Below are 27,243 nucleotides of genomic sequence, written 5' to 3' on the forward strand. Positions count from 1 at the left end.
AGAGGGAAACACGGGTAGTGATGGGCAAATGGTACATATATATCCACCCACATACTTAGGAAGACTTGAGTTTCTGCAACTAAGAAGCAGAGGACACTGTGAAGACTGAAGTCTTCAGCAAAGTCACTGTTCACAAACATAATCTTCATTTTTAGACTTTTGGTGAAATCAACATTCAATTGTTAGAAATAAATGCACACACTCTCAGAAAAGAAGACATTGCAGTGCTAATTCCAGATAAGTAAAGTCTGGCTTTACTTTGTTCTGCAGCATTATCCCACTCAAGTTTATCTTTCATAAATGCTGACACCAGCTACAAGGACTTTATATTATTTCATAAAAAACTTTTATTTTCTTCCTCTTCTTCTTTCCAAATTACACCCACAGGTCCAACTGATGCTTTCAATTGCAACAACAGGCATCCAGACAAGAACAGTACAAGAAACTTTATCTTAAGTATTTATTGTTATGCTAGAATATCACTCATTTTCCTCTGGGGTAATTCAGCACTCCTGTGGGAAATATGTGACCTCATTTGCATTTTCTAATTGAATTGCTATCAGGTTTCCTGCAAGACTGAACAAAAAAAGTTCCTAGTTACTAACACCACTTGTATTAACCAGAAAAAATTTTACATTCACATGTTTGCTGGGGAAGAGGGAAAACGTATGCTTCATGTATCATAAAATACATTTCAAAAATATTTACCTTCTTTGCTATCATTTCATCCTACTAGCATTAAACTTTAATGTGGTAGTCAGAATTCTTTCATTGCCGTGGTTGCCAGTGAAAATGTGCTGATTTTCCCAGGTTATTCAGTTATCTACAGCAATTAGGACATTTATAAGGACAACACTACGAAGGAGGGGAAACTGCTATTGTATTGGGTCACTCACCATTAAAATACCACCTTGCACCGAGAGTAATGGCACAGCCCTGGGATCTGAGACACCAAAACCTCTGATTTTGCAATGAAAGCACACAAGGGGACGACTATCCCAACAGTAGCCACCCTGAAAGTATGTTGGCCACTACCAAAGCTCTCCCAGCCCATTACACAGATTTCCAGTCATCTATTGTGACAAGAAAGGATCACAAAGCCAAGGATCACATATTGAGGGGTTTATCCTCCACAACCCATTTTGCAGACAGGCTATAGAGACTGGGTTTGCTCCCCCCAGAACACACACGGAATTTGCACCAGAGCAGGGACCTCACTCCTGGTCCCCCAAAACCTCAGTCTGTATCTCAACAATGTTGACTTCTCCTATAACATTTGTTTTCTATTAACCTCCGCAGTAAACCAAATGCCTAATAAAGGTTATTCGTGTTTCCACTAAGCTTTAATCCATGGATAGCTGTGAAAAAAAATCAGATTTATGCTTTCAGAGTGGTTCAGTGAGCTTCTCATCACACAGTGGGGCTGCCCCAGCTGAGGACCATCAGTCACGGAGAAACCCTCAGAAACACACGGGGTGGGCGAACAAGGCAGAAGGACGTGTTTGTGCTGTAGGTACCAGCGAACAGAGATGAGTACGTGAGGTAAGGCAAATTTCATGCCAATTATTTTTAATATCTGGGAACTGTTCAGCGTTTTCACAAAATCAGTCACAAATTTACAAAGTAAAATGGAAATGGATGTATGCGTCAGTTGGTCTCTCTTCCTTTCTCATGTCACCTCTTCCTTTCTCTCCCATATTTGCCATTTCCATATCCTGAATATAACATAACAGTTTGAAATGCCTTTAAAAAAATTATGTATTTCTACTTGAGTCCTATTATACTATACAAACCCAAATGTGAAATCTGTTTCTAGTAAAAGCCATGAAATGTAGTATATTAGGGTCATGGCCTGAAACACATTGAACTGGATATTGTTAGGTTGGGTTTTTTTTTAGCATAAACACTATTATTTTTTAAAGTAATCTCATAATCGTATTTATTTCTTTAGTAAACAAAGGATTATTTTGGTTGCAAAAAGCCCAAGTGTTTAAATAAAACACAAGTCTGATGCCTGCTATAGGGACCCACAATAAAACTGCTTACCACCTTGTCATTAGTCTTGTTTTTCATATTTTTTCAGCCTCAAACTATATACTAATAAGGCTTTTAGACAGAAGGGATATGAATTTTAAAAAGCTTAGCTCTCTCTGTTTTGAACCAGAGTTCAGCTTACATTAACATTAGATTAATTTCCAACCAAATATTTTACTAAAGCAGAAATGTGTGCTTATTCAGTTTTCTTTCTGCTATGCTGAGAAGAAACTTAAAGCAGTATATAAGACACCTTGCTTTGTTCCTTCAATATTTAATTACTTTTAGAAGGCAGCAGTATTTCTTTGGTTAGAAAACGGCAAATACAGTTGACATAACATACAGGGCTTAATTATATCTTGCACAAGCCAGAGTCTTACTGAAGAGCAGCAAGATTGTATTTATGCGACTCTAAACCATGCAAAACCTCAGGGGTCAGCCCATCGGGCAACCACTAGATTTAAGTCTCTGCAAGTCTTTTCCTTCTTGTCTCACACGTGGCAAAAATTCTCCCAAATGGCACAGGCTCACATGGCGACATCCTGACAATACAGCACCACAAGTCCCTTTCCCCCTCCTTCCCTGCCCTCTCTGCCCCAGCGCTGCAGGAAGGAGGGCAGGAGAGGCCACTGTTGCTATTTTGACAATCACTGCAGTGCATTAATCCAAACTACAGCCATGACCGAGTGACTTTGCTTGTCCCTGAGCTAGCCGTGACTGTTCCCCGGTGACACACACCTTCATCCTTGCTCTGCAGGTCTTCAAGATCCAGCAATAAATCAGGCTCTTCAGCCAATTTCCTGCCAAATCCTGTTTAAATGTAACCATCCAACCATCACAGAATTGTTTCTTTTTTTTGAGAAGACACCAGACAATACAACTGCATTTACTCAGTGTAGCTCAGGATCTTCAGCCCAGACTAACACTGGAAAGGAAGGAGGAGAAAATGAAAAGGCAGAGAACTGCTGCCACCGAAGATGCTATGGAAGAGGTGGAACAGAGAGAGATACTCGAGGGGCAGACCAGCAGAAATGTGTTTTCATGGAGCAGTCCCACGTTACAATGGCAAATACTGCTCGCAGATTGCTGGGGAGGGACAGATCCTTCCTGCTTTTCAGCTACATGTATGTAACTAAAAAGGAAAGCAAGTATCTGTGACCTTCTGTCTGAAATACCAAACGGTGCTGGTTTTCTGCTCAGCAGCAGTGGGAAGGGAAGATGCTGGCATTGAGCGGAGGGGACGTTCGCCACTGCGGTGCCACACCATGCTTCGCTGCCTCGCTGGCCCGTCTGTGTGCAAGCCTATGTCCCTTATCAGCAGCAGCAACACTCCTTCTTTCTGCATCGGAAGGGAACAAGCCCAAATCCCTCCTCTGGAAGCCCTCAGGTCACGGAGAGAAAGGAATCACTGTGAAAACCAGGGAGACGTTTCAGCAGCATGGCAGCAGCAGCCAGTGCACAACTCCAGGTCTGCATCGTCACAAGTGAAATCTGAACTTAACATTGCCTTCTCAAGAAGATGGTTGGCCTTGACTCTGGAGGGAGGGAGGCACCCTTCATTTGCAGGTTTTATTTCAAGTATTAGCAGTGAGATGCAAACACATATAGTGTAGGTGTACAACCTGCACTGTATAACATCATTTCTGTCAGAGAGGTTCAAGGACTTTTTTCAAGAAATCTGATGCTGCTCGTGGTTTCTCCTACCTGGACACTGCCTTAGGAAGCACAGACCAGGCAATGCAACCAAATGCCACGTGTAACTTTTAAAGGTTTGGGACACGCAGGCGAAGGAAGAATGAAGTAAGAAAAAGAGCTCTGAAAACTTCTTACCTTGTGCCCATTGTGTTGTGACTTCTCTGTCACCAGGAACCTGACAATTGCCTCCCATCTGCCCAGGGTCTGGGGGTCCCACGCAGTCACCACCAGGATCAGCTGCTTGGAGGGCATCTGCACCTGGTGCACAGCGAACATGGTCCCATCTGCCCTCACCTTGAAGTCCAGGCTGCTGGTTTCGTACCGAACTCCCTTGTTACCAGCACAGTTATTAAATTTTACTAGAACAGAGAATAAGTGATGGAAGAAACGTGTGAGATTGGCGTGATAAGGAAAGCAATCAAATACAAGTTTCAGACATTTAATTTTCACTGATGTCTTCTATATCTCTAATAACCATCAAGGAAATGATTTAACTGTTTCTTCGACCTTTCAGGAGTGCTCTTGTGTTTTATCTCCGTTCCCCAGGGAAGAAGTTGTAAGCCATTTTTAAAGTATTTGATACAGTTTCATTAGATCTCAAACACAGCTGTTCCCCATTTCTACAAGTGGATTCCTCCCTTGTCGCCATTATCTTTTAAATTCGACTGGAGTCTATTACCCACACTGTGGGTATTTTTTTGCACGAAATGTTCTCCATTTCCCTAACCCTTCAATAACCTACTTACCAGATAGCCTATTTGCACATTCTTAACTGAAATTCAAAAGCCCATAACAATTCCATTGTCAGAAAAAAAAAAAAAAAATTAAACCAAGAAATAGAATTTAAACCTTTTTGTAGAATGCATCTGCTATGGGAACCAGACCCCCCCAACCATGGCTGCGATCCCACCCTGGCCGACCCCTCCACACGACAGCTACTGCAAAGAGGAACTGTAAAACTTGGCTTCACAAACCTCGACATGCCATTTAAAAGCCTACACTGTCAGATCAAAGCTCTCCAGTTGCTGATATTTTTATTTTCAGTGGTTTTTTTTGGTCAATTTCTTTCACAGCCTAGTTTGAAAACTATTTTTATTGGCATTATGAAACATGTCACATACATTAGGCTGGAAAAAACCCAAACTATTATATGACAAAATTGACAAATCTGATAGAAATTGAACCTGCAGCTAATCACATAGGAAACAAAACACTTTCTGCCATTCGAGCAATCCACAGGGTGGAACACACATGCGGTGAAGGAAAAACATATTGTACCCGTAAAAACATCTCAAGTGAGTGAGAGGAGATATACAGTTTTCTAGCCAGGATGGCTACACGGGTTCTCATGCTGCGGCTTCTGAGGGCTCGGCAGCAAAGCTCCTGGCCTGCCCTGAGAGAAGGAAAACCTGCTGGTTTTTAGACTAGTCTGAAAAGTAAAAACTCACGGAAGAACTGAGTGAGGTTGAAACACACACAGTTCGGTGGTACCTACAAGAACCCAGACCCAGAAAAAGCGGGATGGCCTCAGAGGCCTGTGAGGTGCCTGGAGATCCCCCGGGGACCACCCTGCTGCCAGATCTCCTTCAGCTCTCAAGAGTTTCTGCAGATCTCCCCTGCATGCACAGCTACAATAAATACATGCGAACACATCGAGTGCTTTGCTGCTAATAAGTTATTTATTTTCAGCTCTGTGCCATCAGCGCTGTTAGAAATGAGGTGAATCAGTTGGTGCGTTATTGCGCTGCTCCGCTATGTAATGGCAATGCAAAAAGCCAGTTCCATCCATATGTCCTGAAGTACCCACACATCATATACAAAAAGACATCCGAGGAAGAGAGAAAGGAGTGATAATGACTGCACATTGAAAACAATTCAGAGTTTACTTTGATTTTATTGAGATTAAAAGAAAACCCTACAGTGTACTAGTAGTCTGAGAGAAAAAAAGAAATCCCTTCTTATATGCATACGTCGTGATTTCAGTATTCAGAGTACTGAAACATCTGCTTAAGACGCAGCGCCTGGCTCCAATATGCTGCTCTGGTGTCATATGTCACCGTGTCGACTTTTATGCTCCATTATCTAAAAATGGCTACCTCTCAGACGAAGTCCCTCTGTGACTCGCTAATTACTTCCATTAGTTTAAAACAAACTTGACTAGAGACAGAGAAAAGCCTGAGAGAAATTAAGTCTAATTTTTTAAACAAGCAACGACTCTGCCCCACGTTGCTCTTCTCAGGTAGCACAGGTTGATGCACGCTCAGCAATGAATTAACACAACTGGGTCCTCTTCAAAGAGTCCTTAGGAGCTGTGAGCACAAACAGGCTTCAAGGACGTATGGATTCCATAGTGTTTAGTCACAATGAGGGATCACACCTTGCACAGCGGTGCGAGGAGGAGCAACAAGCCGTGGCTCACCCAAGAAGGTTCAGCCACACAAGGGAGATGATTCAGAAACTCATCGAGGGTCACAGAGTCGCAGAATGGTTGGGGTTGGAAGGGATCTCTGCAGGTCACCTGGTCAAACCCACCTGCTAGAGCAGGGTCACCAGAGCAGATCGCACAGGATTGTTTCCAGGTGGGTTTGAATGTCTCCAGAGAAGGAGACTCCCCAACCTCTCTGGGCAGCCTGGTCCAGGCTCTGGCACCTCAAAGCAAAGAAGTTTCTCCTCATGTTTAGATAGAACCTCCTCTGCTTCAGTCTGTGCCCGCTGCCCCTCATCCTGTCGTTGGGCACCACTGAAACTAGTCTGACCATCCTTTTGACACCCACCCTGAAGATATTTATAAGCACCAATAAGACCTCTCTCAGCTTCTCCAGGCTGAACAGCCCCATCTCTCTCAGTCTCTCCTCATAAGAAAGATGCTCCAGACCCCTCAGCACCTTTGCAGCCCACCGCTGGGATCCCCAGGCTCAGCTGCTGCTGGGTACAGCTGCTGCTCCAGGCACTGCCTACACCCAGCATAGAAAACCAACTACAACACAGTGTAGCCGAACTGCTCACACCTTCACCACGCGATTGTGAGGACTCTCATTAGAAACCCTGTGCTCATCCTCCTGGCTGCCCTGTGAAAATGATTCATTGGGATGTTACATGACCATTGAGATGCACTGTTATAGATATAGATATATATATATACACACACACACATATCATATATATATATATTTTTTTTTTTTTTCTTTCCCCAAATGTATGTCTATAGGTTTGGATTAAAAAAAAAAAAATCAAACTATTGTTCTATAATACATATCATAGCTCAAGGAAAGGAGGTCTCATCTGTATTTTCAAATTCCACCTCTCACCTCTACTCTTTGGTCTCAGGGAAGTAGAAATAAAAATTTCATCCAATGACAGAAAACCTTTGCCTTTGTTTTTCCTTCTTTTTCTCTAAGTCTACTTAATTTGAATTGATGCAACTCTTGACTTTAAAATAATTTAATAAATAAACAAATAAACATTGGCTCTGTTTAGTAGACTTAGATCCCTCTGTGGACATAAATCCACCTTTCTTTGACCAGTCTGAAGCCTGCACAACACTGCATGAATTTAAAAATCAAGAGCTGCAGCATCAATAATTAGGATTTCAGATAAACAGCAGAGCCACACATCTATCATTTTTACAGGATGGCAAAAACCCTTTTTTTAACATACTCTGGAAAAATGTTCAGTGATGCTTATCCAGAGCTTATGCTGAAAACAGCATCAAATGCCTGATGAAAAGAAAGCCAAGAAGCACCCTCATTAGCAGGCTTTTAGGGTTAACCCTTTACCCTCATCATTTTTAATTGCTTCTCTATGAAAGGAGGAACTACGACAATTTGATATGCTGAAATAGGTATTGAGTGATGGGCAGAGAAGCTACAGGAGTCTACAGCAAACTGCTGGGCATCTGAGAAAAAAAGCTAGTATTTTTCTTCAAAAAAGACACAGGGTGAAAAAAAATTCAACTTTTGCATTGTTCCCTTTTATTATTTAGCTTGTTAAGCTAGCTGGACAGAGTCAAATGATCAAGTGAGGATCTTGAAAGACGTACAAATACACTGAACTTCCTTGCCCCCCAAATGTCTGAGAAATATACTGAATTTAATAGGACTATAAATGGTATAAACCAAAGAATTCACTTTAAACCTTATTCTTCTGGATTCTCCTTTAACTTCTCCTAGACCATTAAAAAGTGCCCCCTCTGACAAGCTGCACAGGGCTGGAAGAGCACGAGGGATAATACTTATTTATTAGGATATACCCCCCGGTGGGACATCATCCCACAGTTCAGGATATGGATCCCTCCAGGACTCCGTTTTTCACCATGGTGTCAGGGTTTATCCCTGCAAATATATTTCTTTACTGATGAACTTCAAAGCAGCAAATACACACCGCTATTTACAGCAGGATTCTCTCTGCTCCCCTTACACCGGCGCGACCATGATAAATCTCAGCCGCCAAATCCACCCCTCACACCACTTTTACAAACACCATTAAGACGAAGACGGCTTAACTGTAAACTTTGGAAATTTCAGCTGTTGGGGTAATCTGCAGGATCCCGAACATGTACAGAAATGTCCCTTTTGTGTGATCTTTAGCAAATCACTTGTATTCCTGCCCTGGCTCTTCTGGCCCAATGCTCCCCTATGGCTGCGCTCATCCATCAGCCCTGGCCAGCGTTCCTCTGCATGTCACCACAACAGAAATAAACCAAACCAAACCAAACCAGTTTCTTAGTGGACAGGAACCTGTTGTCTAAGAACAGGCATGAAACCATTCAGTTAACCAAAAAAACGTACGCATTCCCAGGCATGCGGTGAGCACATTGCATTCTCGCAAACTGATTTCCCCAATAAGCGCGAATGTGAAACTGAGTGTGCTGTGCCTCATTGGAAAGCTTTATTTATTTGAGAAAGTACATAGTATAAACTTTTATGTGGCCACATTTTTGAGGCATCTTTCTTTACATTCACACAACCCCTCTGCAATTCTGTGAGAAAACTGGTTTACAGCAGCCGAGCGAATTCCCCACGGCCACGCTGGAAACCCCCAGCAAAGCTGGGAACTGAATTGTGAAATTCAGGCTGCCTGTTTCCAGCCAAACCACTGGATCATGCTGCCCCCGTCACCCGTGTACAGGTTCACCACATACAAAAGTTTTAAATGGGAAAATGGACGGGTACTTCAAAAAGCAAACAGGCAGATTCTCAGTCCTACAAAACACTGGAGTGTTTCTAAGTTAGCACTGGGTTAAAAAAATAGGGAATGTCACACAACTTACTATTGCAATTGTTTTGAAAAATGGAGTCCTATGAACAAATGTGAATATGTGGTGGAGTTCTGGGATTAAAATATCTTGCCTGCAAAAGGCTAATGCTGAAAGGGATGCAAGAGGATTTTGCTTCTCTTGTGCTAAAAGGATGGATATATCCAGGTAGCACAGGATTTTCAGCTAACAAAATACTCAGAGCCCTCACCTTCTGTACAAGAAAAACAATGCATAAATAGCACAAAATGATGGCTGTAAAACCTGACAGAAACAATGTATAATTTTCATCCTCCCATTACTAATTTTATAGGTTACATTTTCAACCATGTCCCCACAAAAAATGTTACACTAATAAACTCTTAGTGTCTTTATTTAATATTTATAGCACCCTAGGAGAAACAAAATCTACTGGTAAAAGGTAAAAACAGCAATTCAAACAGCTACTTCAGAGTCTAATAAACATATCCCTAGTGATCAAGTTTAAGAGTATACAGAGTTTAAGAAAATGCTTTGATACAGAAAACTGTTGGAGATAAATGGATGCATGTTGGCTGGTATATGAATGTACGCAAAAATGTGCATGTTCACACCCTCGGCTTCACAAAGCATTGATGATTCATTAAGTCTTCTCAGAGTAAAAACCAGAAATACTGAATGAGTTAGAAGAATTAATGAACTGCCCCACAGTCTGTCATCTGCTGAAAATATTTAACATGATTTTGCATGTTCTTCATGTTATTTTCTTGCAATTAATGGCAGAGAAATCTGCTGCAATTTTACCCACTTTCCATATCTCAGGTCAATGTGAAACATTACATCCAATTTTCCACTGCATTATTTATGATCTCTGAGCTATGACTGCTAATATTTGCCTTACTGGAATAATAATAAATTACCATAGCAATTTACCGTATGTAATTATGTTAAACAAAATCTTTATTTATCTTCTTGTAATCTTCATTTACAGTGAATCCTCCTATAAGGAATATGCAAAAAATACAAGATTCGTGATATTCCCAACCTATTATATGCTTGTTAGAAATGACTCTATGTGCTAGTCTACCGGCGACACCTCTGAATCAGCAAAGGAGTAGCAATTCATCTCCAGCAGCAAGTAAGACAGATTTGAAATGGCATGTAAAGGTATTTTCCATTTAAAAGTACATTTTGAATTTCCCCACCTTGAATTCCAAAGCTCAGCCCCCTCCGTGATCAAATTATCCATGCAGGTTTGGGACACACACTATTAAATGCTCAACTACCCCATGTTCATTTGCAGGCTGGTTTTGCTTTCACAAAACCTCCAAGAGGTTTGACAGGGGAAACGAAAAGTCTTGTTCATGCACATGTCATTTATTTAAAAGAAAATAAAATATTTCTGTGGGCAGAACTACACGGAAAATTCTTCTTTTCATTTCCAGAGCCACCTAAATGCTTTCAACACCTTTTCCAGCTTTATATTCACTTTTAACAGCTCTTGCTTACACAGGGTTTCTGTTTCCGTGGCCAGATAAAAAGAAAAGGAACAATACATTTCAACACACTTAAATCGGGATCCTTTAGAAAGCCATTCTGTCACCTGTACAGTCAGCCAGGAGCAATGAGGAGTTGACAGTACATTAAAAAATAAATCTAAATCCCATTCAAACAAAACCAAACCAGCCCCACAGTAAACAAAACCCCATTTCCAGACACTGCCCGCCTCCTTCATATTCCCGCCAGCGCTATTTTTCATTTACTGGAAGCCAATCCAACTAAAATACATGTTTTTAAGGAAGAAGGATAAAAAAAAAAAGTATCTTTCACTTTTGGTATTGGAATTGGAGGGGAGTACAGACCCCTGGAGAGAAGGACTGTAGAACATGATAGAAAAGATGAATCACTCTGGCAGCAGCCAGCCAGCCATTAATTTTCAGCAAGCCAGGAGTTGGTCCAATTAAACCAGGCTCCTTTCTCCACATTAACATGCTTTACTCAGTTTTTTTCCAAAGCTAAAACATCAGCTCGAGACCCCAAAGGCTGTTCTATTTAGGATCAATCAATCTACCTTGCCGCACTGTAAAACATACACTGTCAGCTCCGAGGCTGGCTCAAAAAAGGAGCAACGGTGGAAAAATTTGATAAATCGACATGTTCTGGCAGTTAGTAAAGGGATTCTTCCTACACTGCCACTTATTTTTATCTGATTAGAAACAAGTATTAGGAAAGGGAATATTCCCCTCTATTCTCTTCCTGGTATTTAGCATTGGGTTAAACGGAGCCTTTTCAGCCCCAATTTTCTAAATCCAAGCCAGAAGCTTCCTAGCGCAAAGGTAGAGAGATACTATCCAGATTTCAAAGGGCAGCGAGTTTGAACTGGACTTGCATGATGTGGAACTCACATTCAAGCCTTTTCTACAGCACAAGAACATGAACCTGCATCTATCAGTGCTCCATGTTGAAGACGTTATTCACCGTTTTTCGCTTTTTTTTTATGCTCAGGGGTTTACGGCGGGTGTGCAACCTCACCTCTGGGCTTCCAGCACCTCCTCTGGCAACGACAGCTTTACTTGGGATTTCATTGCCCGTTCAGATCCTGTCACTCTCCTTCCACCCTGCTGAGACATTTCAGAAATGATTAACTAATAAACGAGCCCGGACTGACGCCAGAGGCTGGCAATAAGGACACTTATACGGTCTGAAGTCCCCTGCAAAGCAGCACCCTGAGCTGGGATAACTCCGAGGATTAGCCCTTTCTTCGGTGAGTGCCAGAGTAACTGTGCTGTTGGCTTCCATTCTCGTTCTCAATAGACATCTTTATCCTCAGACAAAAAACCTTTCCCAGTCCTTTCAGCAGGACAGTCCTGCTCTGTTCTTAACAGTGAGGTAAACCAAGAGGCACTGGGGGCTGCAGCTGATGGTTTAGCTTCGGATTAAAAGGCTAATAAAGAGAAGCCTGGTTTGGGTAATCTTGCAAATACCAAGTGCACCACACTTCTTGGCAAGTGATGAATTTTTACAGGCAGCCATTTTTGTTCTTTGCTCTTCTTTACATCCCAAGCATCTGTAGGATAGCATTGAGATTCACTATGGCACTAATGAGATCATTTTGCAATTAAAGGCTAAGTAGAAACAAACCTCTCACCACTCTACAGGAGAGTTTGGGTTCTCTGATTAAGCAGCAGTAAATAAACCTGTTTCATTCTTGGTCCTGGTGCAGAGGCTTTCTATGATTAACTCTCCAAACAAGATGGACTGATTGACCCCATGGATTAATCAATGAATTTCTCAGCTTCAGAGCAAAGTGCAAGTTGTGGGAGTTACCTGCAGTAGGATGTGTTTTAATTATTATTACTACAGCACAGAGTAAATAAATCCCAGGGCACTTTATTTGGAGGCTTTACCCCTAGCGCTAATGATTTTCACAACACTCTCATGTTTGTCAAATTACCTACATGGGAAAAGATTTTAAACATCACCACGCATTTCTTGAGAAAAACTACTGATTCTATGGTGGCTTAATGAGATAAAGGGAAGAGCCTATATAATTGTAGGGCAATCGCTAGGTGACAACAGCTGCTTGCCCATCCTACCTGTTGGCAGGAGCATCCCTGTGAGATGCTATAGGGTGGCTGGGGCTGTATTTGAGAAAAACCCCAAGTGTGCTGCACCAAGGACCTTCTCCCAAGCAGAGAGCCCATCCCTGTGGGTACCAGGAACATCCCTAAATTTGGAGCCAGGATGGGGAGCAGGGAAGCACAACCACAGCCATCCCTGCCAGCTCCCATCTGCTCCATCCATGGTGACTGGTGGCCCTGGGGGTTTTTCCTCTCTGTCACGGATCTCTTTTCAACTTGCCAGAACTGTATTTGAAAGACACAGGGAGCTGCAGGAAGATGTTATGGAGGAAAAAAAAAGTGAACACAGGCCAGCTGCAGCCTAGGAGAAGAAGCTGAGAGATGCTCCAAGTGTAGCCCGTCAGATCGCCTCAGGCTCCTCGCTCCTCACACTCTTCAAAACAAACAAACTCTCAACACCCAGAAACAGAGGCTGCACATGTCAGGGAAAAAAAAATCAGACACACCAGTAAAAACACTGAACGCCTCACGGACTTGACTTGTGTGTAAACACCAACAACTTCGGGCTTGACTGTTCTTGTCTTCCTCAGCCAGGCTCAGGAGTAAATGTGCACTGATCCAGGGAGTCAAATTGCAATGCAGTAAATGAATAGGTGTTTCAGGCAAGAATATTAGAAACAGAAATTTTCATTATCTGTACAAATCAAGGCAGGGCAGCTTATTTAATCTGTAGCTGCCGTGTCCCTCTGCTCATCTGCCTGCACAAAAAGCAGCTGCAATCTCTACCTTCAGCTGCAGCCCACACAAGCCTTCAAGTTTCAACAGAAATATTATGTGGAATAAGACAGTTTGGTACCTGGTGGGCTCAACTGCTTTGAAATTTGGACAAATTCAGAGAATTTTATTTACAGATGGAGGCCTGGGTTTTGCTTCTGGCGCTTGGTCAGAGGGAGCAGGAGAAGAAAAAGTGGCCTCAATGCTGAACGTGCACTTGAGTGGGTAATGAATGTTGGGCACATCGCGAGATGGCAAAGCTGCGTGGACACAGAGAGCCGCAGCGTCCGGCCCCAGGGTCACAGGAAATTCACCCACAAAGCAGAAAATGAACTGGAAAAGCAAAACCACAACAGGACACAGCTCCACGCTCTCTGGTGTTGGTCATCACTGAATAAAAATGAACCTTTGCAGCCACTCTTGACCAGACCATGTCCTGGCAGCTGCATCCTCGCAGCCCCGGTGCTTTGGCTCCTGATGCTTCCAGCGGAGACACAGGAATGCAATTTCCTGCAGTTTTCCCTTTCCTCCTTCGCGTTTACCCCCTCTGCCCCCTCCGACTGCAGTGGTCTCCAACAGAAAGGCAGCACTCCCCTTGCCTGAAGAATGACCTCAGGATTCAGCTAGAAACCTTAAATTTAACAGAGTGCTTTTGGCAGGGCTCAGTCCCATCAATTAAAACACAGAGAGACTAAAGCCAGTAAATTACAGAACGTGACAAATGCAGCACAAAGCACCGACGATCCCAGAAGGTATCAAATTTAGTGTTAAAGTAAAGAAACAATAGGGAAGTCCAAGACATTTCAGAGTGTAGTGAATCAAATTAAATTGCCTGAAATTCCACATGGAATACATTTGACAAATTTCTTTCCCCCTCTTCAGCTTTCTGTTTGAGATGAACTGTCGTCTGGCAGCTTCAAACGTCTGGCACAGCTTCAGCTTCAGTTTGCTGGGGCTGAATCCAAACACGAACCTGAACTTTACCAGTTCTGCTCTTTTTGTAAACAGTCTCGCTGTGGCTGCCAAATGCTTTCCAAAAGCACACAAAACCCAGAATCCAAAAGGAAAACATTGTCTTGCCGCAATAAAATTTGCATTTTACCACCTATTGGTAGCATCCCACGTGCAGAGCCGTGGGTCGGTCAGAGCCCACCTTGTCCTGTGTCTCCCCGTGGATTTGGGCAGGGGACAGCAGAGCAGGGAGGTCCCTGGGGAGGGACGTGTCCACCCCTGGCAGCCCCGGTGCCCCTTGTTCCCCCAGGGCTGCGTGGGCAGCCGATAACACAACAATTAGCAGTAGGGTTCCTCAGACGCGCTGGAGAAGACAAGTAGTAAAATGTCATTATACGCATGTCACTGATAGCGGAGACCAGTTTAGATTACCCCAGTGAGAGTCATCTCAGGAACAAATTCATTTTTAAGGCAGGGAACTTCAGGCAGAGGAAGAGACAGATATAAAGAGGGTTATGATCAAATTGCTCCTGAGCACAGATAGCATCAGCCTTGATAGATCAGATTTTTTTTTCCACTTTGCTTTTAAAATAGAACTGTTATTGCAAAACGCTTACAACAACAGCACATTTCTTTGAAGCAGGATGCGATTCCTTACCAGCAGCATCGCACTACCTGTGTGGATTCTCTCTTACAGAAAACTAATTCTTCCTCCCTCCATTTTAAAGCTTTTAAACACCATCAAGCTCCATAAAGTATCCAACTGCAGAAGGCTAAAATGAGGCCACCCTTGGGCTGAAGAGCAGCAAATGAGGGAGGTGTGTGAGTCTGGCACAAGACACACAGGCAAGCAGATGCTGTTAGAAAAGCGTATTTTACTGTCCACAAAGCATCGGCCTCATCTCTGAGATCCACACGGAGTTCCACCACTGCCCGAAATAGACAACATCTGGTTCATATAAACTCTGATTTATTGCATGTTTCGCTCCCCTTGGATTTTAATTATGAGTAGATCTTGTAACTATTATATTTGTATTTGTTTTATCCATCTAGATGTTTTTCTATGCTATTAACTACAAACTGAAGGCTCTAAAAATAGTTCAAAAACATACTTAAAATATGCATATGGCCTTTATTAAGGAAATCCCTTTACTGAATTTTTAGTAGCACTGAAACCGCTGATTAGCAAGCAAGCCTCCACCTGATTTCATGAATAGGATGAGACTGAAGAAATTGCTTTTTATTACAATAAAAGCCCAAAGAAAAGAGAGTACAAAAGTGACTACTGCTCCTAATATTAACCAGCCTGGTAAGGAATAAAAATCACTCCTCATTTCATCTCTCTGACTGTTCCCGGAGGCTGTTTCAGGGGTGTTGAGCCAGTTTCAATGGTCAAGTGTCAACATTTTAAAGAACCTCTCTAAGGTGGCACTTTCCCTGCAGAAGAGACAGATCCAGACTGTGCCTGAAGAATTAAACATTGTTTCTCCCCTGGGTAAGAGTATGCCAAGTATTTCAGGAATGCAATACTTGGAAGGCTTTATACTGAGAAGTTTTTTGCCTATTTTTTGCTTTCTGATGAAACTCTTGATCTTTCAGGGAATAAGTTGATTTAGAAGTGACTTTTTAATTTGTATGGTTGAATAACTACCTCTATAAAAGAACATACAGTGCAGTAAATAAATACCACTTGCAAACTTCAGAACTCTCTGCCACCGCTTCATCCATCAAAACTAATTCTGTAAAAAACAAAGGATGTGACAAAACCCAACCAACCTTTTTTCCCATCTTACAGAAAGACTGAAACCTATTTCTGGAAATGTCGTAATGTTTCTATTAAATGATTGAGTCTTCTGAAAATGTTAAACAGTCTGACACAAACAGGAGCCACGGTCCTCATCCATGCAAGCCCAACACACCGATCGGGTAGCTCAGGTCCAAGCACTTAATGCAGAAATCCCGTCCTGTTCATGGTACATATTTTCTGGAATATGATAGAAAACAACAATTGCCAGAGATGTCTGAATTGCTGAAATTGGAAAGCAAAAAGGGCCGATAGCTGAGTTTCCCTCACCCCAGTGTGAGTGCACAGTGCGAACCCTCCTCTTCACACCAACTCCTCGAGGTGGAGTAACACCAATGTAAGAAATATCTTGGCTCTATATCTGTTTTTTAACTAAACAGAAACCTTCTCTTCTTCCAAACCCACACTGACATTCACTATTTATCATTCTAAAGTGATTGCTAGAGGAAACATAATTACAAAATATCATATTTCACGGAAGTTTTCTTCGTGCTGCCCATCACCGCACTGTCTGATCCCCTTCCACATCAGCTCAATTGTGAGGATTTTAAGCTGACATGAAAGTCAGGCCATTTGAAGACATAAAAGTCAACGTTGAGGTTGTCATTTTATTCTTTATTTATTTATTGATCGGTTGAAAAAGAAACATCGACTGGCTGATATATTTTAAAGGTTAAACAGGCGTGATGAATGATATCAAAGAAAGCCCCACCAAACCTCGATTCCTACTTCTTTCACAAACTACACAGACACCAACAGCCTAAAGACACAACAATCCTAATTTACCAAGAGGTATCACTGTGTGATGCTGAGACACGCACCCTCTCCTTACAGATGTGACGGGAACAGCTGGACCAGCCCCAGGACGCTGCTGCGTTGGCTCTGACGTCCCGTTACCAACACGGGCAGCAGCACTTCAACACTTTCCAGTCACACGTTTGCACTTATTTTCAAAACCAGGCCAAAGTTAAGGACTGCCAGCTACTGCTGTCAGTGATGTCTAGCTCAATGTAAACACTTCGTTAGTAACATGATGAAATGACACCTTCAGATTTATTCTAACTACTAAAATAAACCTTTTCATAGAACACGTAGGCCTTCATTTATACCTCACTGCTATGACCACAAGTTTAAGTTTTACTATTTAATTATTCATTGTGGGTCAGGTCTCAATTTAAGCTAATATGCAAAGATGAGGAAGAACGGGCACTTGTTTATCTCAGTTTTTTCCAATTAATTCAAGTTGTTCATTAATCACATTACTCTTCTACTGTGTGATAAGAAAGGAAAAAAAAAACCAATAACAAAAAAGCAACCATCCAAACAACAAAAAAAGACTCCCTGTATAGGGATATGCTGCAAAATTTACTTGCATGAATAGACTCCACTAAACCAATTACTCACGTATAGGGATGGCTCGTATTATTGACTCAGCCTACAAGGGAAATTTTTCTTCTTTTTTGCCCTAAAATGTCTACAATATTAGGACTGAACTGACCTAATAACAGATTATGCTATGGAGATAGGTTTCATGAAGAATTTTGCCAGCGTTATGGAATTGTCCTACATTTTCCTCCTGTCCCATACCTCCAGTGACAACAAAAGATGTATCAACCAGCAATTTCATGTCTATTACCAGGCGCTGTACCTGAATTAATCAAAAACAAAGCTTCCAACCCCCGCCAAATGTCCACTAAAACTAATCATCTTCTACCCTTTTTAATAAAAACACTTGGGAATAGGTGAAATAAGAAACAACAAAAATATTACTCAGTCCATAATTCATACAGTTTTAATGACATTTCTGACCTTTAAACAAAAGTATGAACAACTCCCACAGACCATTGGGCAAACAGAAAAAGTAACAAAAAAAGCCAGCAAAGAAGAGAGGAACTAACAATGAGGAATCATCTGCAGCTCCAATACCATATTTCTGCTTTGTAAAAATAAAACACCATCGAAATTTCACCAGCCACTGCCCTCGCTTTATCTGAAGAGAATTCCTATTGCTCCCCCAGTTGTTCCTTTGATTACCTGAAGTCCAAAAGTTTCTAAGTAGTCATGCACTAATAACTCATCACTGAGATGTGGGTGCCAAAACACATTTCTTTTTCTCACATGCAAATACTAGCAAGAGCCTGCACTCTGTCACCTGAATTTGTTACTGAAAATTGTCCAAAGTGGATAAAAACATTCAACAACCCCTTCTGATTCATGCTCATTGATATGTCAGCAACTTTTTCTTGTCTGTATGAAACATCAGGGTTGTGGGCTTTAAAAGATATCCCATATTTCACTACTGACAGACATGGCCTTGATTATTTTTGTGCTCAAGCATAGGCACCAGTTGATGCTCAGTCACTACACTTACATGCATAAGTTAGTTAATTATGCTGTAAATTATTCTCCTTGGCCATCTGCCATCGCTCTTGTCTGACTCGGTTGAGTGGTGTGGTCAACTGCTCTCCCAACCAGGTCATTCCATGGAGGATGCGACAGACATTGAGCTCCACTCAACCCCAACCAGCCACACCACCAGCCCTGAACAAGGATGATCCAGATCTTTAGAGTTAACCTTCACCTTCTTCTGAATATTTATAAAAACTGAAACAAAAATGAGCAAATTTTGTTGCTGAACCTGGCTGCCACAGGCAAGTCCTTCTTGGCAGGACTGTCCCCTGTGAATGCACCTCCCGAAACACCGCGGCCTGTGTCCTCAGGTGGTGAAAACGAGGTTTTGGAGCTGCACCAGGAGCCCCCATCGCTGCACATGGACAGGAAGGTGGGTCGTCCAACGCCAAGACACCTGCGTGACACCGACCTGCAGCACGCTTGGCTTGATAGCTGCTTATTTCCCTGAGAACCAAAGGGATTGAAGCTGTGAAATGAAAAGGTAGCAGGGAGGAAGGTAACCACCTGGGGAAGATCCCCCCCAACTAGTAGTTTCAGGAAGAAAAATACAGGCTGTCTTGTTAAAAACCGCTGTCGTGTGTTTATGCAGCCCTCCTCCTCCTCGGGTGCTCGCGCTACACAACGCCCCACGGAGCAGTGATATTACACGTTAGCTCTCTACCCTGTTATTTCTGGCTGCTTAAGCAGCAAAGGACCAATATCCCATTCAGCTGCGCTCGGTTGGTGCAAGAGAAATCAGTGAGAGCTCGCTCTGCAGCTCCCTTCACACACCTCTGGGCCGCGTGTGGCACCGCTGGGTTTTGACAATGATTGACGACTCGTACCAAGCCCCTGCACTCGCTATTACGAGGAACCGAATGGGTATTTCTTCATGAGCTAACCCGTATCTTGCAAACTCTGTGAGCTGTAAGGGTAGAAGCTTATCCTCTGGAACAGCCTTGCACTTCTAAAACACCTCCTCCTTTCTCCTGTGATTTACTGTTCATTTATCGTTACAGGAAAGCTGATCTTTCTGAGTTACAAACTAGAGACATCTCAGCCTCTAGTTTATGGAAAAGCCAGCCAGGGAAACCTGAGAAACAAAAAGCCAACACTCCCACTAGCATATTAGCTGGTTTTAAATTGTACTTAATGATTTGTCAATCATACATGATTTTCCATTAAATGTCATTTGCATTTACATCACAGTTGTCAGAGCACTAGTGTCCCTATCCATAAACCAGTTTCCAGTGTTCACCAATAATTAACAGCCTCTGTTCACCCTAAAATCTTGTTTCCCAAGATGAGACTGACACCGACCAGGCAGACTGGATCTCAAGATGGTATTTCCCCAATTTACCTGGTCTGTCAGGGAACGAAGAGGCAACGGAGACCCAGCGGGTTTAGGGCCACCCTAATGAGCATCCAAAGGACTGGTAGGTAACTACACTGCAACCTCCTGACCAGCATTTTTCTCCATTAGTTGTGAATTTAGGCAGTTTTCTGACATCGTTTTGAGTTGCAAACGTAGGCAAAAATATGACCAAGTCTGCAAAGAATACACTAGGATAAGGAAATGAGAAAGCAGTAACTCTCATTCCATTGTTACAACCTGCTAGCTTCAAGTCTTAAAACTTAAGCTAAACAGTATTTAGTGATTTATGCTGTCTAGCTCTAGATAGATAGAATACTATAATAAATATTCTCTTCCATCTTAGCAACAAGGCAGGCTGTGGGGACGGGGTGAAATCATGTCTGTTCATGCCACCTTTTAATTTAGCCGATATGGGCTGAAAGGATTGCATTAGAGATGAATTATTTCTTAAGAGGTTTCTTTAAAGCAAGGAATTTAGAAAAATTCTGAAAAGCTTAAGGCCTCCTAATACCTGTGTCTATTTTGCTGTGCTTCAACCTTGGAAATACAATATTGAAGCAACAAAACTCTGTTTCTTCTAGTAATGAACAGTAAAAGCTTGTCTGGGGGGGAAATAGTGATTAGATTGTGACTGTGTGTTACTTCCACATGTAAAGCCATTTTGCTTGAGACAATATTAAGATGCTAGGATGCACGGTTTGATCATTAATTTCAGCTAACACTACACATTAATGTTGCTGCAGTCTTAGATTTTTTTCTTCTTCCTGGTTTTAGACAGCCTTAATCATGCTTGCAGCTGATTCTAATTGCTGAATCGTATCACTCTCCACCTTCTCTAAAATGCTTGGGGCAAAAGAAATAGTGAAGATTAATGACAGACGTGTAATTAGAAGAAAATGTAAAGATCTTGTGTTAATCATTCAGAAATAATTTGATAAATATGAAAGTCTGAAGAGCTCTCAGAGTAACAGATGATGAAATGAGTACTGTAGCACACAGCTAAGCAAATTTATATGTACCACACTCCTTGCAACTGGAGAAAAGAGAACTCACACGAGTGAGCGTGTGGGAATGCAGGGGAGGCTTTATTAACATAATGGCATTCAGCGTGGAAGGCCATCTGTTTTAATTGAGCAAGCTTATTCGTACAATGCTTTGCTCCACTAATCTTGTTTAGATTAATGTTAATGTTCTATTAAAAGGTAGTTTATCATCCCACAATACTGAGTTAAAGTGATCACACCCATAGTAATAGTCTCGGCTCTCATGGAGGCAGAGAGCTCGCTTATTACCAGACTATTGATCATCTTACAGCACAACTATGGAGGCTGGGAACCTTGGCTGAACGTAACCAGTAGGGATAAAGGCACAGACAGATAACTTTTATTTAATTAATTTAAAATAAAATATAACAAAGTCTGCAAAATGATTCAGCTATGCCTTTGAATAACTACAGGAATGATGCTTTAGCTAATAACACCTTTCAGGTGTTAACAGAGACAATAAATATCAAACTGGGATGGGTTTCTCTGGGTTGCTGTTTTGTGGGGTTTTTTTTCCTGCTATGTGTCTTCTCACCATAACACTTGATCTGTCCTTGGCCTTTGAGTTTAATGAGAAAGCAGGATGCTGAGTGCTAGTTGGAAGCACACCTACCATTAAAAATTCAGAAACAGGGCAAGGTAAAAAAGTGCAGCAAAGCACATTTTGTATATGGATCTAAAATCCTCAAATTGTAAGAGGCATCACTATATCCTGAAGGTTTAAGGGTTTTTTTGCAAATATGCCAGCATCTAAAAATGAACTCTTGCATCCTCCATGGCTGGACAATACTGTACCTAAATGTTCTGATGGTTGTTTTTAGAAGGTTATGTTTTTATAACAAAATTATATGCCAGCCAATAAATGAATCGTTCCATCATTTGTTTTTGGGGGGTGGTGCTGGTATGGGATTAGCAAAACGGAGTACAACCAACTATATTTACAACAAAACCAGGATTATCATCATAAAAATAAATTCTACACCCACCTGATTTGGGTCATATTCAGTGACAGAGTGGGTTTTCTTCCTTTGAATACTCAAACCAAGTAGCTTTGCCCTTTCTCCCTTGCTGCTCCATGACCTTGGAAGAGTTCCTGGGGAGCCAACAGCAACGTGACCCTCACCTCGCCCCTCCTAAAATGTCTCTTTTGTCAGAGCGAATACACCCTCTCGACAGCGGCCGTGCAGCCGGTGAGCTGGACCGTTGCCTCTTGCGTGGAAATCCTCATCTCTGCTCCTCAGGACTCGTCCCATCTGTCCCATCTCCATTCACCAAACGTGTCCTGCCTAACACTGAACTGCCAAACCCACAAGGGCGAGGATCGAGTTCTTTGTGTTTATTTTGGATGGCTCCTAGTACAGTGGTGCCTACAACTAAATACCACTGTGCTACAAACGAAGTGAAAAAAGAAGCAATAAAAGCAAGCGCCTCCTACTCCCCAAATTTCAAGCACGGCTTGAAAGGGTCCACTTAGAATTTTGATTTCCTAAGGGAACGTTTTATAATTACATTTTGGGCATATGAACAAGGAAGATGAAGGATACCAAGAGAAGATGAAATATATGTGAAGAAATTCTTCACATGCCATTCTAAATACAATAATCTCACAAAGCAATAATTCAAGTGAGACTTCTTCCCCGAATACCAAAACATGCCAGTCATTAATTAAAATGCAGAAAAGCTTGTGCTACAAAGCATCACCACCCCCCTCTGCAAAATCGGGAACCCGGGAAGGAGAAAAGTCAAATGGTTCATCCAAGAATGTTTGCCAAGCTGCGAAACACTCCAAGGAACATCGGACACTTGTTCTCACACTGGCTATGGCGATGTCGAAAGCTCCTCATTTTAGCCTGTGGTAAGTTTTAAGTCTCTCAATAAAACTAAACCTGAGAGTAGCCCATGCACTGAGCTTTCGAAAATCCCATCTGAACTGACTCCAAAATACACTAATTATGTGGATTATGTAGGACACAAAGGCTTCTTCTCATTAAAGAACCACACTCCGAGATGAAATCCTCTCTGAAATTCCTGTACTCTGGTGAAAGCAAGACCAGCTGAGGACGTGTGTGTATGAGACACAATTTTTCAAGGGGATGTAGGAAGAGACTTAAATGAACCCCTTCATTTGCAGAGCAGAATTGTTAATGCTTCCCTCGGAAAGAGAAGACGTATTTCTACCTCTAACGAGCGACATACATCTATAGCTAACAAGCCGTACAACCTCTGAGCGAACATTGACAACTTCACAAGGGAGAGGAACAAACCAGAGATTACACTGGAAGTTGATAGTGATCAGGGTTACAAATCACCGATTTCCTGAGGATTTGTCAAGCGCCTGTTCGATGCCCCAGCCTGCGTCCAACAGGCTGGAATCACAAGTGACAAAATCAAATTAAAATACACAGACATCTCTACCCCCATCTGTTTTCACTGTTTATTGTCCTTCCCGTGCTGAGCACCATCTCCCCAGACGCCCCCCACACCATGACCCACAACCCCTGGTTAGGGACACAACGAGGCTGCCCCAGTGGCTGCTTGTTTTGTGGGACACTTGCCACATTTTGGGGACAGTTGCCCTGGCACAGAACGGAGGGCAGCTGCGATCTGGATTGCACAGGGCCCTGCATGCAGCTGCCTCCAAGCACTTTGCTTCTTCGCGCTGAACTCAAGAGGAGTGGGAGAGGCAGCTGGAGGGTGAGAAAATGCAGGGGCAGCGTGAAATTGCATGGGAAGTGTGAAAGGACGGGGACAACACTCTTAGAGAATCGCAGTTAGCAGACAATTAACTTCCATGCACTTCTTTATTCCACCATGAGCTGTATTCAACACTAACATGTTTCAACCATGTTTTTCTTCAGGTTGAAGTTACGCTGTGCAGCGTATTTTCAGCAAGGTGTGCACAGACCTGCCTGTCCTTCTGGGGAAGAGAGGAGGAAACACATAACCCCTGATGTAAAACTACCTTTGCACCTTCCTATAGATTTCCAGGCTACTGCCCACATTTCCCTGTACGGAGGGGAGACAAAGCTGCTCCCGTGGAGCCGCATCCTTTGGGCTCCAGCCTCTCCACTAATGACACTGAACGAGGTGCCAGCGTGCAGAGCAGGTGAATCCATGTATCTACATAAAAGCCACAAACCTAAACACCTTGTTTGGTCAATAACAGAGTGTGACTGGCGTGTTTTCCTCTCAAGACAGATAAGAAATGCATTCAGGAACCTGTGACTAAGCTGCACGGGCTGTCGGCCAACGTGCTGTATCTGCGCATGACAAATTATGCATTCACCCATTGTTTGAAAGTTTTGAATTCACTGTTGGTGGTAAACTTTTTACTAGAACACACAGATGGTCCTGCCTGATCTTGTTAATGAAAAACTCTCACACAGCTACAAAAACAGACGTGATCATCTGTTTTTCAACATTCTGCAAAAAATCTACAGAGGTGTAAGGTGCTATACAAATGAGAATAATTAGCTCGTGCCATCTGTGGACATTAAAAAAAGAAGAGTATCTGTATTCCTGTGTTTTATAATGATAAGCATTATGTCTCCAGTAAAGTACACACTTAATAACTTTTCAATTTATTGTGACCTTCTGCTCCGATTTACTTAAGAAACTATAATACTAGCTGTGCCTTTCACCTCTTCCACCTTATAATTAGCAAGTAATAAAAAAATGCTATTAAAAAGTAGTAAGTCTAAAGCTCTCTGACAATTCACTGATTAATTCTGAAGATTTTAAAGCACATTGGAACATACTTGGCTAAAACATCAATTTTAGCCATTTCTTGGTACCAGTAGCAAGTGTTGGTGTGTGATGAAGACTTGCAGCTCACCTACACGTAACATCTGCAGGAATTGTCCCCTGCAGTGTCACACAGCTTGATGACAGGATGACACTTCCCACGTCTTTCCAGCCCAAGTTCAAGGTGAGGTGTGCTCTGACCTTGCACACCCAGTGCAGCAGCCTGGGAATGATGCCCTGAGCGTCTGCAGAGGAATAGTTAATATTGATGAGTGCCTTAGAGGGACAGCAGTAAAAATGATCAGTGTCCCGGACTGGATTTCACCTGGTTCTGTATAATGGCCACTGGAGACATTTAAATACACTGGGGGTACAGAACTCATGTTCCTCAGCCTCCAAATAATGGGGAGAGATTAGCAAGGCTGGTCTTGCAGGTTGTCCCGGCTTGGTCCTTGTTAGCACTGCTACAGCACGAGAAGAGAGATTATCGCTGCAAAAGAGTCGGGTCATTTGCACTAAAAAATGAAGAGGATTTTACACAGCACTGTGCAAAGCTCACACCAGCTGCCCCCAGGCTGGAGACTCAGATAAGAAAGGGCAAACCCAGTGAGAAGGACTAAGAGCCTGCGTTACACAGACGTTTTCTGAATACCCGCTCCAGAAGCTGCTCCCCCAATCCATCCCACCCTCTCTCACTGGTGTGAAATATATCCTTCCACGTGCCATTCAGCTCCTCTCTCTGAAGCGTGCACTGGAACACTATCTTATTAATGGTTTTCATTTCATATTAAGTGAAAACAAACAATATGTAGCGGGGAAACATTGATTCCATGCAATGCTGAGAGCCGGATCGCTGCTGCCTTAAAGCCAAGCGGAGTCTGTGCTGCTGCCATTGCCATTCCCAGTGCTGTGCCGCTCACAAACTGCTCTCCTATTATCCACACCGAGAAAAAGGCAAAGAGCTTTCAGCCTCCAAACCACTATCAAAACCCAGCTCCTTTCTCAACAGCATTTTCTACACAAAGCTCCAAAATGGACCTTAAGCCCTGACCACTGGGTCAATGAACGCTATGCTTTATTTATTATTTCCTGGTTTATTGTTATTTTGTTAGATGCTGGTAGCAGACCCCAGGTGTACAATGCACGATCCAGATCATAAATACCATGTGCCAAACAGACTGCCACCTGGAGAAGGTTAAAGTATGAAACACATCCTTGTAATCCTAGCACGAACACCCATAGCTGCAAATATAAAGATACACAGCCCTTACTCTCATATCTGTTCATATTTGACTTGAAGCCATGACAACTGTGTGAGGAAACAGGCAGAAGACAATGAAAGCACTTTTTAAAAATTGAGCATCTCCCACTCCCAACACAATTTTATGGTCTCATTCATCTAAAAACCACCGTCCTGTACCTTCTGGTCCTTTTGATTTGCACGTTCTGATTTGAGCTACTGCTACACTGACTCACCCACTGTCTTGAGAAAACACTTATAGATTTACCTGTTGCAGATGGTTATGATTAAAAGTGCGAACAGGTCAGTCCCAACTTACAACAGCAACACTTCCTCATCCATTTCTAAAGTTTCAGAGGGACACAGGTGAGGTTAATCAGTCTTTGCTGTCAGTCCGAGGATTTTGTATTATTTCACCTTGGTTTCTCCAAATGACTCATTTTCATTTATATTCCTGAAATACTTCCTATTTTCCTCCTCTGATTTCATTTATTTGTGAGATGTGAATGTATGGCCCTGTTTGTTGACAGTTTGACAGTATCTGCCTTTATTATTACTGCTGTGCTCATTTAAGCTGCAGTATCTCCTAATTAATTTATCTTAAAATATTGTGGGTGGGTTTTTTTTCTTTCCAGACTCCCACTGAATAGAAAGTAGCATAACTTTGAGATGACTTGGAAAAGCCTGCATGCACTGCTATCTCCTGAGTGCACTCTGAAGTCAAATCAATTCACAATGTCATGTTCATAAAATGGGAAATGATAAGAAAAGAATGAGTTCAGTTATACAAATTACCAGCAATTCAGTGTGGTGCTTTAATGTCATTCCTGTTCTTCAAGGAATGTCACTGAATGCACCAGGCAAGCAAAATGCCCATATGAAATTAAGACACTAAAAGTAAATGTTTGCTCCTATATTGTAAAGAACCTCATAAACGTCAGAGGATTTTATTTCACACACACCACAGCTTGTAGAGACACCAGGAAACATTTGGTTCTAATGGGAAACTGATGTTCATCTCGGCACCGTGCTGCCCATTAGTGCCTGTCTGAGCGATGTTCTCCTGCGAGGCTGAGCAGCCACGCACACCAGCCGACCGGGACAGTACAGAAACAGTTTAGTTCCTATGTTGTCTGAAGTGCCAAAGAGACGAGCAATTCACGTGCTACTCAAAAACACCGTGTGTGAAGTCTCATGTCCCTTAACACAGGCAAGCAGAGGAAATTCTCACTTTAATTACCTGGTAACTCGAAAGTTTTGCACAACTCCCGCTTTGCTACCCTCCTGTGTTTGACAGCTCACCTCTGAAGCACACTTGCACAGGTTAAAGGTGACAAGTTTGTACATGGAATTTTTAAGGAAAGATGCTCTGGGTGCT

At 42.4% G+C, this 27,243-nt stretch overlaps 1 protein-coding gene across 1 annotated transcript in view; it reads right to left on the bottom strand.

The window, feature by feature from the left end:
- CDH4 (cadherin 4) overlaps nt 1–27,243 on the bottom strand; it is a 426,117-nt gene that overhangs the window by 163,431 nt on the left and 235,443 nt on the right. Inside the window, exon 3 of the mRNA XM_082065460.1 lies at nt 3,865–4,088. Coding sequence (XP_081921586.1) covers nt 3,865–4,088 — 224 coding nt within the window. The remainder of the gene's footprint in view (nt 1–3,864; nt 4,089–27,243) is intronic.

The sequence above is a fragment of the Streptopelia decaocto genome (assembly GCF_964273445.1).
Source record: "Streptopelia decaocto genome assembly, chromosome: 14".
Classification (NCBI taxonomy): Eukaryota; Metazoa; Chordata; class Aves; order Columbiformes; family Columbidae; genus Streptopelia; species Streptopelia decaocto.